At 40.8% G+C, this 12,834-nt stretch overlaps 1 protein-coding gene across 2 annotated transcripts in view; it reads right to left on the reverse strand.

The window, feature by feature from the left end:
- The window catches only part of fig4a (FIG4 phosphoinositide 5-phosphatase a), a 122,806-nt gene that overhangs the window by 81,633 nt on the left and 28,339 nt on the right, over positions 1 to 12,834 (reverse strand). For both annotated transcript variants that reach the window (XM_060849256.1, XM_060849248.1), the window contains exons 3-5: positions 8,587 to 8,685; positions 7,890 to 8,013; positions 6,434 to 6,590 (exon numbers count right to left, since the gene is read on the reverse strand). In XM_060849256.1, the coding sequence (XP_060705239.1) occupies positions 6,434 to 6,590; positions 7,890 to 8,013; positions 8,587 to 8,685 (380 nt within the window). The remainder of the gene's footprint in view (positions 1 to 6,433; positions 6,591 to 7,889; positions 8,014 to 8,586; positions 8,686 to 12,834) is intronic.

Here is a 12,834-nt window from a genome sequence, read left to right on the forward strand (position 1 = left end):
GCAATCTGGGGTAGAGTTGTAAAACATTCTCCAACGTCTGCTGGAAAATAACACAGGCTGATGATACCTTAAAAGGCAGTCTTGTATATTGGCACGAACACTTATGGGTATTAAATGGAGCATACATCTGGGAATCCTCATCTCATCTCAATTGCAGGTATGCATGGCTCAAGTCCCGTTTTGTGAAGGAGAGTTCCCTCACTGCCAGTTTTGTATACAAGTCCTCTATGCAAGAGATTGAGCATTTTTCCATCAGCGAAAAACACTATCGTTTGTTTGAAATCCCCACAAAGGTGAACCAACCTGTCAGGTTTCATAATCAGTATAATCTATGCTGCCCATTTTGCAAACTTGACTTGTTTGATGATTCCTTCGTTTTCCAGCCTTCCAATTTCAGCATCAATATTTGTATGGAAGGCAAATGGCACTGGGTAGACCTTGTTGAATCAAGGAATTGCTCTTGGTCAACACAAAATTTGGTATTGGCCCTTTTGAAAGTCCCTAGACCTTTCTGAAAAATGCCTGGATAAGGACATTTAATTAGGTAGCTATTTAATTTTACTCAGGTAGCCGTTTCTTACTGAAAAATGTTGAGCCCATCAAGTTGAATCTTTCTCAACCAATTTCTTGCCATTAAAAAGCTTGGGCCCAAGCTTTTTACTACTATCACCAATAACTGAATCAGCTGCTTCTCATAACATACCAGAATCAAAGTTGCACCCTTAATCTGTTGAGGTTCCCTCTGGAAGTTCTCAGCCTGACCAAGGTCTTACGCACACTGAAGCATTGGAGTCCAGAGTGAATTTTGGTAAAGGTTAGTTCTGCAATCATTGATACAGCTGCGCCAGTATCGACCTCCATTCGAACTGAATGACCACTTAACAGACACTTATCTTAACTGGTTCTAATCTTGATACTGCCAAGTGATTTAACTGTCCCAAACCTACTGCAAGTGTACCTTCCAACATGTGCACTCTCCTGAATACTGGCCAGTGAGTTCTCATACTCACTTCAGGCCTAGTGGGACTCTTTCACTGTCTTGAGTTCACATATTGGTAGGAACTACAGTTGTCTGCCAGCCTGGATCCTTGAAAAAATCTTAACCATTTGGCTGAGGTTGGCTTTGTTTTGGGGTTTTACTGTGGGCTGACCTAGAGTCCCTCTGTCCAGGATATGTGCTGAGTGAGGCTATGCCATTACCTTCATTCAAGTGGTGCGCGTCAAGCTCAGTCGGCCTGGAATGGGTATCCACTTGTTATGAAGTTAAAGGCGTGTACTGTACCTTTAAAGTGAGAGTGAAAGCTGAAAGGTTGGCAAGCACTGGTCACGTAACCAACTAGCAGGCACAAAGTATACCGGACAATTCGAAGATGTAACATTTGGACTGTAACCCAGACATGAGTTGTTTTCACAGCAGTTCGAATTAAACCAATCAGTTTAAATTATGCCCCAAGACACTAAAACCCAATCAAATTTGAATTTTACTGTTTTGACAACATCGAACTAATGAGATGATCTAACATTTGGGGTTTAAAAAGCCGGCATTTTGGACAATGAGGCAGAGAAAGAGCACCTTCTGCCAACAAAAACCTGCTATTCAAAAACACTATTAAAAAGGTACATTTTTCATATGAAACATCTTTGCAGCAGAAGACCGAAGATGACCCAGGGAGATTTAGAAACAGAGGAGGATTGACACTGGAGACGACAGCTGCTGTTTGGTTTTGAAAATGGATTTGCTGTAAATTTAATAGAGGCTTTATTGGATCAATATATTATTATAGAGTGGGAGATAGAGAACAAATCTTCAAGACAAAGGAGGTTGACAGTTGTAAATAGTTGTTGTTTAATGTCCACTTTTGCAGTTAAAGAATAAAACTGTTTTTTTTTCAATAGTGAAATTTGGGTAGTTCTCGGTCATTTATACTTTAACAGATTACAAGGCAAGGTGAGCTTTTCTGTGTGTTTGCTTTACTTAGCAAAAGGGTTTACCACTGTGCTGTAACATACTTCCTTTGGAGTACCCTGTAACTCATAAGCTCCACTTAACACATTTTCTAATAACAAAGCCAATTGTACTGCCTCCTTGAAGTCCACTTGGGCTTCAGTTAGTAGTTGCTCTGCATGGTCACAATCAGTATTCCCCCATATCAAACGGGGTTTCAGCATCTCACTTAGGGTTAGACCAAAATCACATGCCTCTGCCAGTTGTCTTAACCTCACCAATAATCCTGACAGAGATTCCCCTGGTTCTCAAACTACTGAATAAAACAGATAGCATCTCAGAATTAGAAGTGGCTTGGGATCATAATATTCCTGAACTAAATCTGTTAACTCTTGAAAATGTTTAGTATCTGGTGCCTCAGAGAAAGTTCGGCTCCTGATAGTCGAAAAAGCTGCAGGCCCACAAGCTGTCAAGAGAATTACTCATTGTTTTTCATCTACCCAAATGTCATTTACCTAGAAAAAAAAATGATGCATTCTTTCGGCATACAGGGCTCAGTCTTCAACAGTAAGATTGAATGAATCAAGTTTCCCAAATAGCAGTAAGATGCCAGAAATGTTTACCCAGTCTCAAAGACGACTGTTGCAAGCAAATCTCTTCTAAGATATATTTTTCTCTAGTTACCAACGAAATAACTCTACGAAGTCCAGTATCCGGTCACCAAATCACCCTTTGTTTACATGTACATAGTACATGAGACTGACCCAGCTATCTCACAACTAGCTCTCAGAACCCCAACTCTCCTGTTTATATCTGTCAGCCAGGACTCCATGATTGGATCAAGTTAACAGCCCAAGTCAGGGGATTCATATTCTGAGGTCCACTTAAGTGACCTTGCTTCAATGACTACAAGTCTCTCAAACTGTGGAAGGCAGAGTCATACAAAGAATCATTAGTAAAGATTTGTAGCAAAGAACGGCATAAGACTTATGGGGAAGATGACAGAGATCTGCTTTCCATATGTCACACAATGCTGGCAGCTAGAATGTCTCAAGCAGTCTTTGGAGGTAAAAATAAATTTTATAAATGATTTATATTAAACAATCTGTTCAGAGAGATTATGATATATCTGCACAACAGGTAGGACTTGAACCTCACATGGACATGACCTTCTCCCAATATAACCTCCCAGAGCAGTGCAAAGGGCAGAAACTACACTAATTTTCTTTTCACAAACTCACAAAATAATTCATCATTTAACAGGTCAACTCTCTACTGGATACTTGGGTTAATTGGTTAACCTTCCAAACTTCACAGTCTCAATTAGTCCCTGTGTGATAACATGCATGGCACCATTTAGTTCAAGGTTCTGACAGTTTTACAATTAAGATTGGATGAAACAGGGCAGCGTCTGTGACCCTACACTGTTTTGTATTCTTCTGTTTATTTTTATTCAGCAAATGGAAATCCCTGAAGTCAAGCGATAGACCTTCTCACTTGTCATGTTTAAGCTGATTAGCCTACCTCTTAGACTGTAGAGAGTACACTCGTCAATAATGTGTAGCATTGTTTATATCTTTCTACAAATGCATAATATGTTTGTACGCATGATAATGGTGAATACTGTCTGCTCAGGGGGCTCCTGCGTGCCATCAAACTGTTTAGAAAAGACCATTCTCAGTGTGGTCATTCAAAGCTTACCATTTAATATATGGGCTTTGTCATAACAAACTTGAGAATGTGTTCCTGTGTTTCCCACTCCGTGATCCAAACAATATTATGTTTTCCCTGCTGACATGGAAGGATGTTTAATCAGTTGGGAAGTATCTCAATTTATTGGGGCAGCAGGGTGGCTCAGTGCTTGTTCGGCTAGCACTGCTGCATTAGCATTAGGGACAAAGTTTGATTCCTGCTTCGGCTGACGTCTGTGTGGAGTTTGCACATTCTCCATGTATCTGGATGGGGTTCCTCTGGGTGCTCTGGTTTCCTCCCAGAGTGGAACAATGTGCAGGTAAGGTGGATTGGCTAAGCTAAATTGCTCATATCCATTGTAAATGCAGTGTTACATGGATAGAGTATGGGGATGGGGATGGGTCTGGGTAGGATGCTCTTCAGAAGGTCGGTTGGAACTTTGATGGTCCAAAGGTCTGCTTCTGCACTGTAGGGATTCTATGATTCTATTAAGCCTGAAAACCAAGAGAAAAAAAAAGTACAACACACCTGACCAGAGAACGTTTGAATGTTGCTCATACTGTACTAGTTGCCCAAGTAAAAGGCCAGCACCAAAGATTCACAGGTATGGAGAAACAACTAAGTGATATGCAAGGTTGAGATGCTATCTATGGGGACCCATACCTGGGGTTGTTTTCCCTGCAACGGGCTGAGGGGGGACCTTATAGAGGTTTATAAAATGATGAGGAGCATGGATGGAATAAATAGACAACAGCAAAACAATCCCTGGGGTGGGGGAGTCCAGAACTACAGGGCTTAAGTTTAAGGTGAGAGAGGAAAGATTTAAAAGGGACTTAAGGGGCAACTTGTTCACGCAAAGGGTGGTCCATGTATGGAATGAACTGCCAGAGGAAGTGGTTGAAGTTAGTACAATTACAACATTTAAGGGCATTTGGATGGGTATATGAATAGGAAGGGTTTAGAGAGATATGGGCCAAGTGCTGGCAAATAGGACATTAATTTAGGATGTCTGGTCGGCATGGACGAGTTGGACCGTATAGTCTGTTTCCGTGCTATACATCTCTATGACTCTATCTGCAGCAAGTTGATAGATGGAGCAAAGCCAGACAAGGAAAAAAATTCAATGACTGTTGTTTAAGACTCCATCGCTGATGTTTATGACATACTGTTGGCATCATATGGAAATAAAGTCACCAGTGAGGTAGTACTTTCGAGGGCAAACATGCTGAGTATGCTAACACCAATCAAATTAAGAAAATTTTGCTGGCTTAGGTATTTGAGCAGGATGGAAGATAGCTGCATCTCAAAAGATACGTTATAGATGGAGATAGCCAAAGTCAAGAGACCAGCAGTGCACTCTAGGCTCCAATTCACGGATCCTGTCAAAGGATATGAAAACTCACAACATCAATCACACCTTTAGCCGATTGGGATCTTTAGCCGACAATGATTGCAAATGATAACACGAACTGTGAGCAAGAATCTAGCACCATGATGACAAATGATTTTAGAAGTTCCAAAGCAGATGTCAATCAGCGAAGATGTCAAAGCAGTCATTAAAAAGAGATCATCCTGAACTACTGGGAAGGGGAGAGATTAACACATTGTCATAGAAACACAAAATAGGAACTGGAGTAAGCTATTTGGTCCTTTGAACCTGCTCCCGCCATTCATTATGATTATGGCTGATAATCCATCTCAGCAGCCAGTTCCACTTTTCCCTAATATCCTTTGATTCCGTTAGCTGCAAATCACACAATGTTTTGGTCTCGATTGTTTTTTGTGGTAGTGAATTCCACAGGCTCACCGCTTTCTGGGTGAAAAAAAATCTCAACCCAAACGCTTTACTCTGCCTATCACTTTTCTTACTCCCCACTCTGCATTTTGTCCTTGTCTTTAATTTCCTTTCCTCTGACTCCTTGCATGGGTTCCCTCCTGTGGCATTTCAGTTTAAAACTTCCCCAATCACTCTAGCAAATGCTCCCCAAGGACAGGAGTCCTGGTCCTGCCCAGGTGTAACCCATTCAGTTTGTACTGGTCACACCTTCCCTAGAACCAGTCCCAACAACCCAGAATTCTGAAATCATCTCCCTTGAACGAGTTCTTCAGCCACATGCTCATCTGACATACCCTGCTATTTCTACTCTGACTAGCATGTGGCAATGGTAGTAAATCTGAGGTCATCTCCTTTGAGGTTCTGCTTTTCAACTTACTTCCTATATTGTGCTTTCAAGATCTCTTCCCTATTTTTATCGATGTAGTACCACAACCACTGCCTGTTCACCCTCCCCCTCCCTTGACACAAGTGTCAGGGAAGCAACATACCATCTGGAGTCTCATTTGCAGCTACAGAAATGCCTGTCCAGTCTTTTTACAATTGAATCTCCCATAACTATTGCATTCCCAAACATTTTAACTGCTCCCCTGTGCAATACTGCCAACCAGGGTGCAATTATTTTGGCTGTTGCTGCCTTCCCGAGAAGCTATTCCTCTCACCAGCATCCAAAGTAGTATGTATGTTGCCAGGAATTTGGCTTTGTGACAGACTTCACCTTTCCAGAAGTGGCTTGTTCTGCAATCAGTAGTAGTATAGCAGGTAATCCCATCTGACCTCACTAAGGTTCTGAGCTACACTCATGATCTCATGCATACAGAAGGATGCCAATCAAACAAGAGCTAAAAGCTGTAAAAAAAAATGTAGTCTTCAGGAAAGTAGTATCCAAGGTTTTAAATTAGCCCAAATCAGCATTAGATTAAATTGACTCAATCTGTTGAAGTTGTTTGGTGCTGACTTACTTGGTTTCATCTGGATGGGAAATTTTAACTGTGTCATTTGGAATGTAGACCATGTTGGTGTCTTCTATTTTATAAATTGAATGGCCACCAATATCTGCAACTTTTCTTCGTTTAGTTATTAGTACAATATAGTATCCTTCTAAAAATCTGACAAACCCTGTGAGAGAAAAATATAAATTGTTTGCCTTTAACATAAGTGGAACTTTGTATCATTACATAAACCAAACATGTAGTAAATTTGTCTGTTATTGTATATCTTAGTTTAAACAAAATTCTTGAAGTCTCAATGGAGGGAAATCATGGCACTAGATGAAACAATACAGAAGGAGAAAGGTTACATATTCATTCTCTCATTTGTACCAAGATATCGATTTCAGCAAGGGCACTGATTCACAAGGAACAACTAGCCCCATTAACCCTGCAATTGGCAGTGAAGGGAGGGAGTTAAAAATACGAGAAGAAAATTATTGGAAACGCTCACGATTGAAAGGCTAGAATTTAGTTGGTGGTAGGAGACAGAGTAGGGATAAGGGAACATGCACTAATTGGTGAGATGTAACAAGTTCCCAGGGATCTGTGTTGGGACCCCAGGTTTTCAGCATCCAAATCAAATGTTTTAGATGAAGAAACAGAAGTGGGTGAATTTAGATACCATGCCTTTGCTTCCTTTATCTAAGTAACTAATGTAAACAGTAAAACATTGAGGCCTTGGCATGAGCCTGTGTAACATTCCAGTAATCAGGTTCTGCCATTCAGATAAAGATTGATTTGTGTATATTGCTGTTTTTTGCCAGTCAATCAATCTTCTATCCATGTTAATATGTAACCTTCTAGACAATGACCTGCACTCGATGCTGGGGGTTTGGGATTATCAGTTAGCATGTGGCTAAAGTTACCGTGAAGGTTCCACCTTCTCAACCTTACTCTTCACCTGAGATATGGTGACTCTCAGGTTAAACTCACCCTCAGTACATTCTAATGGGACAGCATCCTTATGGTTCCCTGAATCAATGGTGGCCACCTTTTCTTTACTGTTGTGTTCTGGAGATACAATTAACCATCTTTTGGATTTCAGGAGGGGATGGTGGGGTTGGTTTTGTGTAATTCCACCTTTTAAGCCTCAGGTTTCTCAGAACAGGTTCCGATTAGTACATTCAGAGTTTTATAGATCGCATTTTGTTCATGCCTGATCTCATGTTTGAATTTGCTACTGTTTTATGGTAAGGACATCTATGTCAGTCAGGTTTTAATGTCACAGTTTGCATATCAAATACAATGTTAGAGGCCACAGACATAAGAGTCTTCATCATAAAATATTGCTGACAAGGCAAATATCGTATTCAGCACAAGTATCTGTTTGCACCACTAAGTGTAATGTAACAATTATGCAGTTAATACATTAAAAAGGTAATCTCTTGAAAAAAGGGATAAACTTTGATGTTTTCCAATTTCTTACCAACAATGCCAAAAGCAGATACAGCACGTGAAAGCCCAGATAATCCCTTCTGCCCAATTTTCGATCGGTTTCCCATGTCAAGACGACTTAAAAGTTCCTGAACTTCTTGTTGATTATATACATGCTAAATCAAAACAATGTACAAGTATTTTAGAATTGGAGTACAAATTCAAAAAAAATTGGGATCAACAACAAAAATTTTAATACTTGGAAGGCTTGTATTCAATTTATTTATTTGAAATGAAAAACCTTATGGCATAATTCTTTCACTAAATGACTGCAAAGTTCAAATTTCTTTTCAAAATTACTGGTCGCTCAGTAAGATCAGCATTTATCAAAAGAATTCCTAAGTCTACACCAGTCTCGAAATAATTAAATCATAAAACAAATCCTCATTCTCTGAACAGATGCTGATCGGCTTGCTGAGGGTTTTTGATGCTGTTTTTGTGTACACAGGAGTAATGACAAATCCAGTCAGCAAAATTGCAAATACATTTCCAACAGTGGTGGGCAAAGTAGTGTGGAATGATTGTGATGTTGCAAGGATGGATGACATAAGAAGATGGAATTATTTGTGCTTTGAACTCTACATAACTGAGACAAATGACTGTAATTGTACTCGACTGAAGTATATAAACGTTTCAACAACATAGCATGATGAAACAAAACTATTAATATGACTTTTGGTGGCACTTACACGGTCATCAATAACAACCAAGTCCTTAGGCTCTGTACGGTCTATTTTCAGAACTCTGAATTTGGTTTCTGCATGATTACTACCGACCAGGAAATATCTCTAAGAAAGAAAAAGGAACAAATATATATTCTTCAACACCTATTTTTTATTCAAAAACTTTGTCTTCAAATTTCTCAACACCTTAAGACCAGACTGCATCTATCCTTACTGAATGTTCTGTGCTTTTCAAGGTCAACCTTTCAAGTTATTTCTCTATGAAGAATTGCACTCTCACTACTCCACAAACCTATGTGAATTGTTGGCAGGTTAGTATTATGCACTCGGGATTCAACTAACAAAGCTCTAGCCACACTTGAATTGTACTGTTCAAATAGGAATATTTTTACAATTCAGACTTGAAAGTGATCAACAGAAGTAGCAGACAGGCAGTGCAGGAGTCCCCTATGGCTATTCCCTACTCAAACAAGTATACTGTTTTGGATATTAACGGCTACGGGGAGAATACGGTTAAGTGGAGTTGAAATGCCCATCAACCATGATTGATGGCGGAGTGGACTCTATGGGCCGAATGGCCTTACTTCCACTCCTATGTCTTATGATATTGTTTGATGGGGTGTGGGGAGAATGGTCTCTCTGTAGAAAGCAACAGCAACAGCCAGATCAATGGCATCATACTTGGCTCTGATGTACACCAGGGAGGGTCAAATTGTAGGCAAGTGGCAAGGTTAGGGGTACATATAGGCATTTCTGTGGCTGCAAGACTCCAGGATGGTATGTGGCACGACCCCTCTGCCCCCCCAACAGGGTCAAAGGTATCTCTGAGCAGGCACAGGATATTCTGAAAGGGGAGAGTAAGCAGCCAGATGTGGTGACCTATATTGGTTTTAACAACATAGGCAGGAAGAGAAAGGGGATCTTGCAGATGGAATTTAAGGAGTTAGGTCAGAAGTTCACAACCGGGATATCTAGTGCTATAATTCTGGGATTACTGCCTGGGTCATGCGTTAGTGAGGCTAGAAATAGTGACTAATACAGTTGAATACATGGCTAAAGAGCTGTTGTAGGAGAGAGGACTTTGGATACCTGGATTATCAGGATCTCTTCCAGGGCAGGAGAGTCCAGTAAAGGAAGGGATGGGTTGCACCTAAACAGGAGGGGCACCACTATCCATGCGGAGGTTTGCTAGTGCCACTTGAGAGGTTTAAACAAGTACGGCAAGGGGTCGAAACCACAGCAGTAAGTCAGCATGTGCAGTGATTGAGAAGAAAGGGCAGTTAAGTCAAGTAAGACTAATGGGCAAAACAGACAGGGGCAGACCAACAAAGATTAGCTGTCTGAAGTGTATTTACTTTAATGCAAGGAGTAGAACAGGTAATGTTGATGAGTTTAGAACTTGGATTAGTATAATGAACTAGAGCATAACATAAACTTGGTTGAGAAAAGGCCCAAACTGGTAGCTCAACATTACTTGGTTTTGATATTTCACACATTGTAGAGGGATGTAAAGGGGTGGGGAGTTATATTACTGATTAAGGAGAATGTCACAGCTGCACAAAAAGAGAACATCTTGGCAAAATCATATGGACAGAACTCAAGAATAAGGTAAGTGCAATCACTATGATGGGGTCATATTATAGACCTCCCATAGCCAGGAGATGGGGGAACAAATATAGAAGTAGATCATGGAAAGATGTAAAAACAACAGGTTGTTATCGTGGGTGATTCTAACTTCCCCAATATTAATTGGGACTCCCTTATTCAAATATGGCTTTGACATCAAGGGCAGTCAGTCATTCTTACCTTCCTGCTGGAATTCTAAGGCTCTAAAGAGGTTAGGAGCCGAGTGGTCCTGTCAGATCTCAAACCAGGCATTAGTGAATTGATTATTACCAAGTAGGTGTTTCTTGATAGGACTGATGATCAAGAGCAGACTGATGAGTTGGAACTGTTCTGGATTTGTTGTGAGTGTGTGTGTGTGTGTGTGTGTGTGTGCATAAGACATACATTTTCCACATTGTTGGTAGATGCCAGTGTTGCAGCCTGTCCTGAAATAATTTGGTGAGAAGTGCAGAAAGTCTTCAGTATGATTGCCAGCATCCATAGCCTTTACAATATCCAGTTCCCCTTGAATCACAGCGATAGTGCCACATAATATGATGCAAAGTATTTTCAATGTGACTGCGGCGTGTCCACTCTTACTGTCACTGACAATGCATTTGCAGCAGGCAGATCGGTGAGGATGAAATCATGTATGTTTTTCTCTTTTGTTGGTTTCCTCACTACCTGCTGCAGACCCAGTCTAGCAGCAATGTCCTTTTGGACCCAACCAGCTCGATCAGTAGTGCTACTACCAAACTACTCTCGGTGGTGGACATTAAAGTCTGCCTCCCAGAGTATGTTCTGTGCCAATGCCACCCTCACAGCTTCCTTCAAGTGTTATTCAACATGGAGGAGTGCACAGTCATCAGTTAGGGGCAGGCGGTATCTGGTAATCAGCGACAAGGAGTTCTCATGGCCCATGTTTGACTGCATACCACAAGGTTTCATCGGCTGCAAAGTCAATGTTGAAGACTTCCAGAGCAGCTAATACCCTGTATATCAGTGTACTGCTACTTCTGCTGGGCTTGTCCAGCTGTTGGGACAGAACATTCTCAGGGATCATGGTGTCTGGGAAGTAGTCATACTCATGGAATCATATATAATGACAGGCTGTTGCTTGACTAATCTGTGAGGCAGTTCTCCCAATTTTGGCACAAGCTCCCTAATGTTAGTAAGGAGGACTTTGCAGAGCTGACAGGACTGCATTTGGTACCTTAGACGATGCCAGGTGGTCCATCCAATTTCTTTCATTTTTTTGAGACTTTTAAATAGTTTATCTGAATGAGTGACATGCTGGGCTATTTCAGAGGGCAGCTAAGAGTAAACTATATTACAGTGGCTCTGGAGTCACACACAGTCCCAGCCAGGCAAGGACAACAGATTTTTCAGTCTTAAGGACATGAGCGAATGAGGTTGGTTTTTCTGACAATCAACAATGGTTTAAATGGTCAGTTAAAGTTGAAGGTCCAGGTTTTTTTTTTAAATTAAATGCAAATTCCATTATCTGCCATGGTAGGATTCCAACTTGGATCCCCAGATTACCTGGATCTCTGAATTTCTAGGAGAAAGTGAGGACTGCAGATGCTGGAAAAACACAGTAGGCCAGGCAGCATCCGAGGAGCAGGAAAATCGACGTTTTGGGATAAGCCTGAAGAAGAGCTTATGCCCGAAACATCAATTCTCCTGCTCCTCGGATGCTGCCCGGCCTGCTGTATTTTTCCAGCACCACGTTTTTCATCTCTGAATTTCTAATCCAGCAATCATACCACTACACCATTGCCTTCTCTCAAAGTTTATCTGCAATTTGAACATTAATGTACCACTTGAAATACTAATCATTAAGTGAACTCAAAATTAATATGACGATTAACTATCGTTGGAGATACTGAAAATCTTGACAGCAACCAGGATAGGTCAACCCATCTATTTTTTGGAGGAGCACATACAAAATTAATTCAGGGAACTCTGAAGAGTGTAGATTAGATTTGAGTACTTTGATTAGATTAGATTACTTACAGTGTGGAAACAGGCCCTTTGGCCCAACAAGTCCACAATGACCCTCCGAAGAGCAACGCACCCAGACCCATTCCCCTACATTTACCCCTTCACCTAACACTGCAGTCAATTTAGCATGGCCAATTCACCTGACCAGCTCTTCTTTGGACTGTGGGAAGAAACCGGAGCACCCGGAGGAAACCCACGCAGAAATGTCTCTGGTGCTGTGAGGCAGCAGTGCTAACTGCTGTGCTACCGGGCCGCCATGAAGCAAGAATAATTTACAAAACATTAGAAAAGATACTGGACAGTAAGAATTGTATTTTAAGAGATGAAAGTAGTTTGATTTCAATATATAGCTAGTTTGTCTCAAGTTTAAATCTAACATTTTGGATAGATATTGTGCTATTTTCATCCTCCTAAATCAGCATGTACGCATCAGTGCTTAAAATCAACAGTAAAACATCAGAGTGCATCCAAAAGTGTGTTTTTGCAATTTCTAGAAGTTATGGGTTTGCCTAGTGCCATCAAGAGCATTAATAATACAATTTATTTCTAAGGAAGATCGGTTAGGGTTAGTTAGGAAGAACGAGCCAATCTTGCAAACTGCTCTCTCAGAATGCCAATGGCATGCCTCTGTCAGTCATTAAGATT

This window comes from Hemiscyllium ocellatum, chromosome 3 (assembly GCF_020745735.1).
Source record: "Hemiscyllium ocellatum isolate sHemOce1 chromosome 3, sHemOce1.pat.X.cur, whole genome shotgun sequence".
NCBI classification, from domain to species: Eukaryota; Metazoa; Chordata; class Chondrichthyes; order Orectolobiformes; family Hemiscylliidae; genus Hemiscyllium; species Hemiscyllium ocellatum.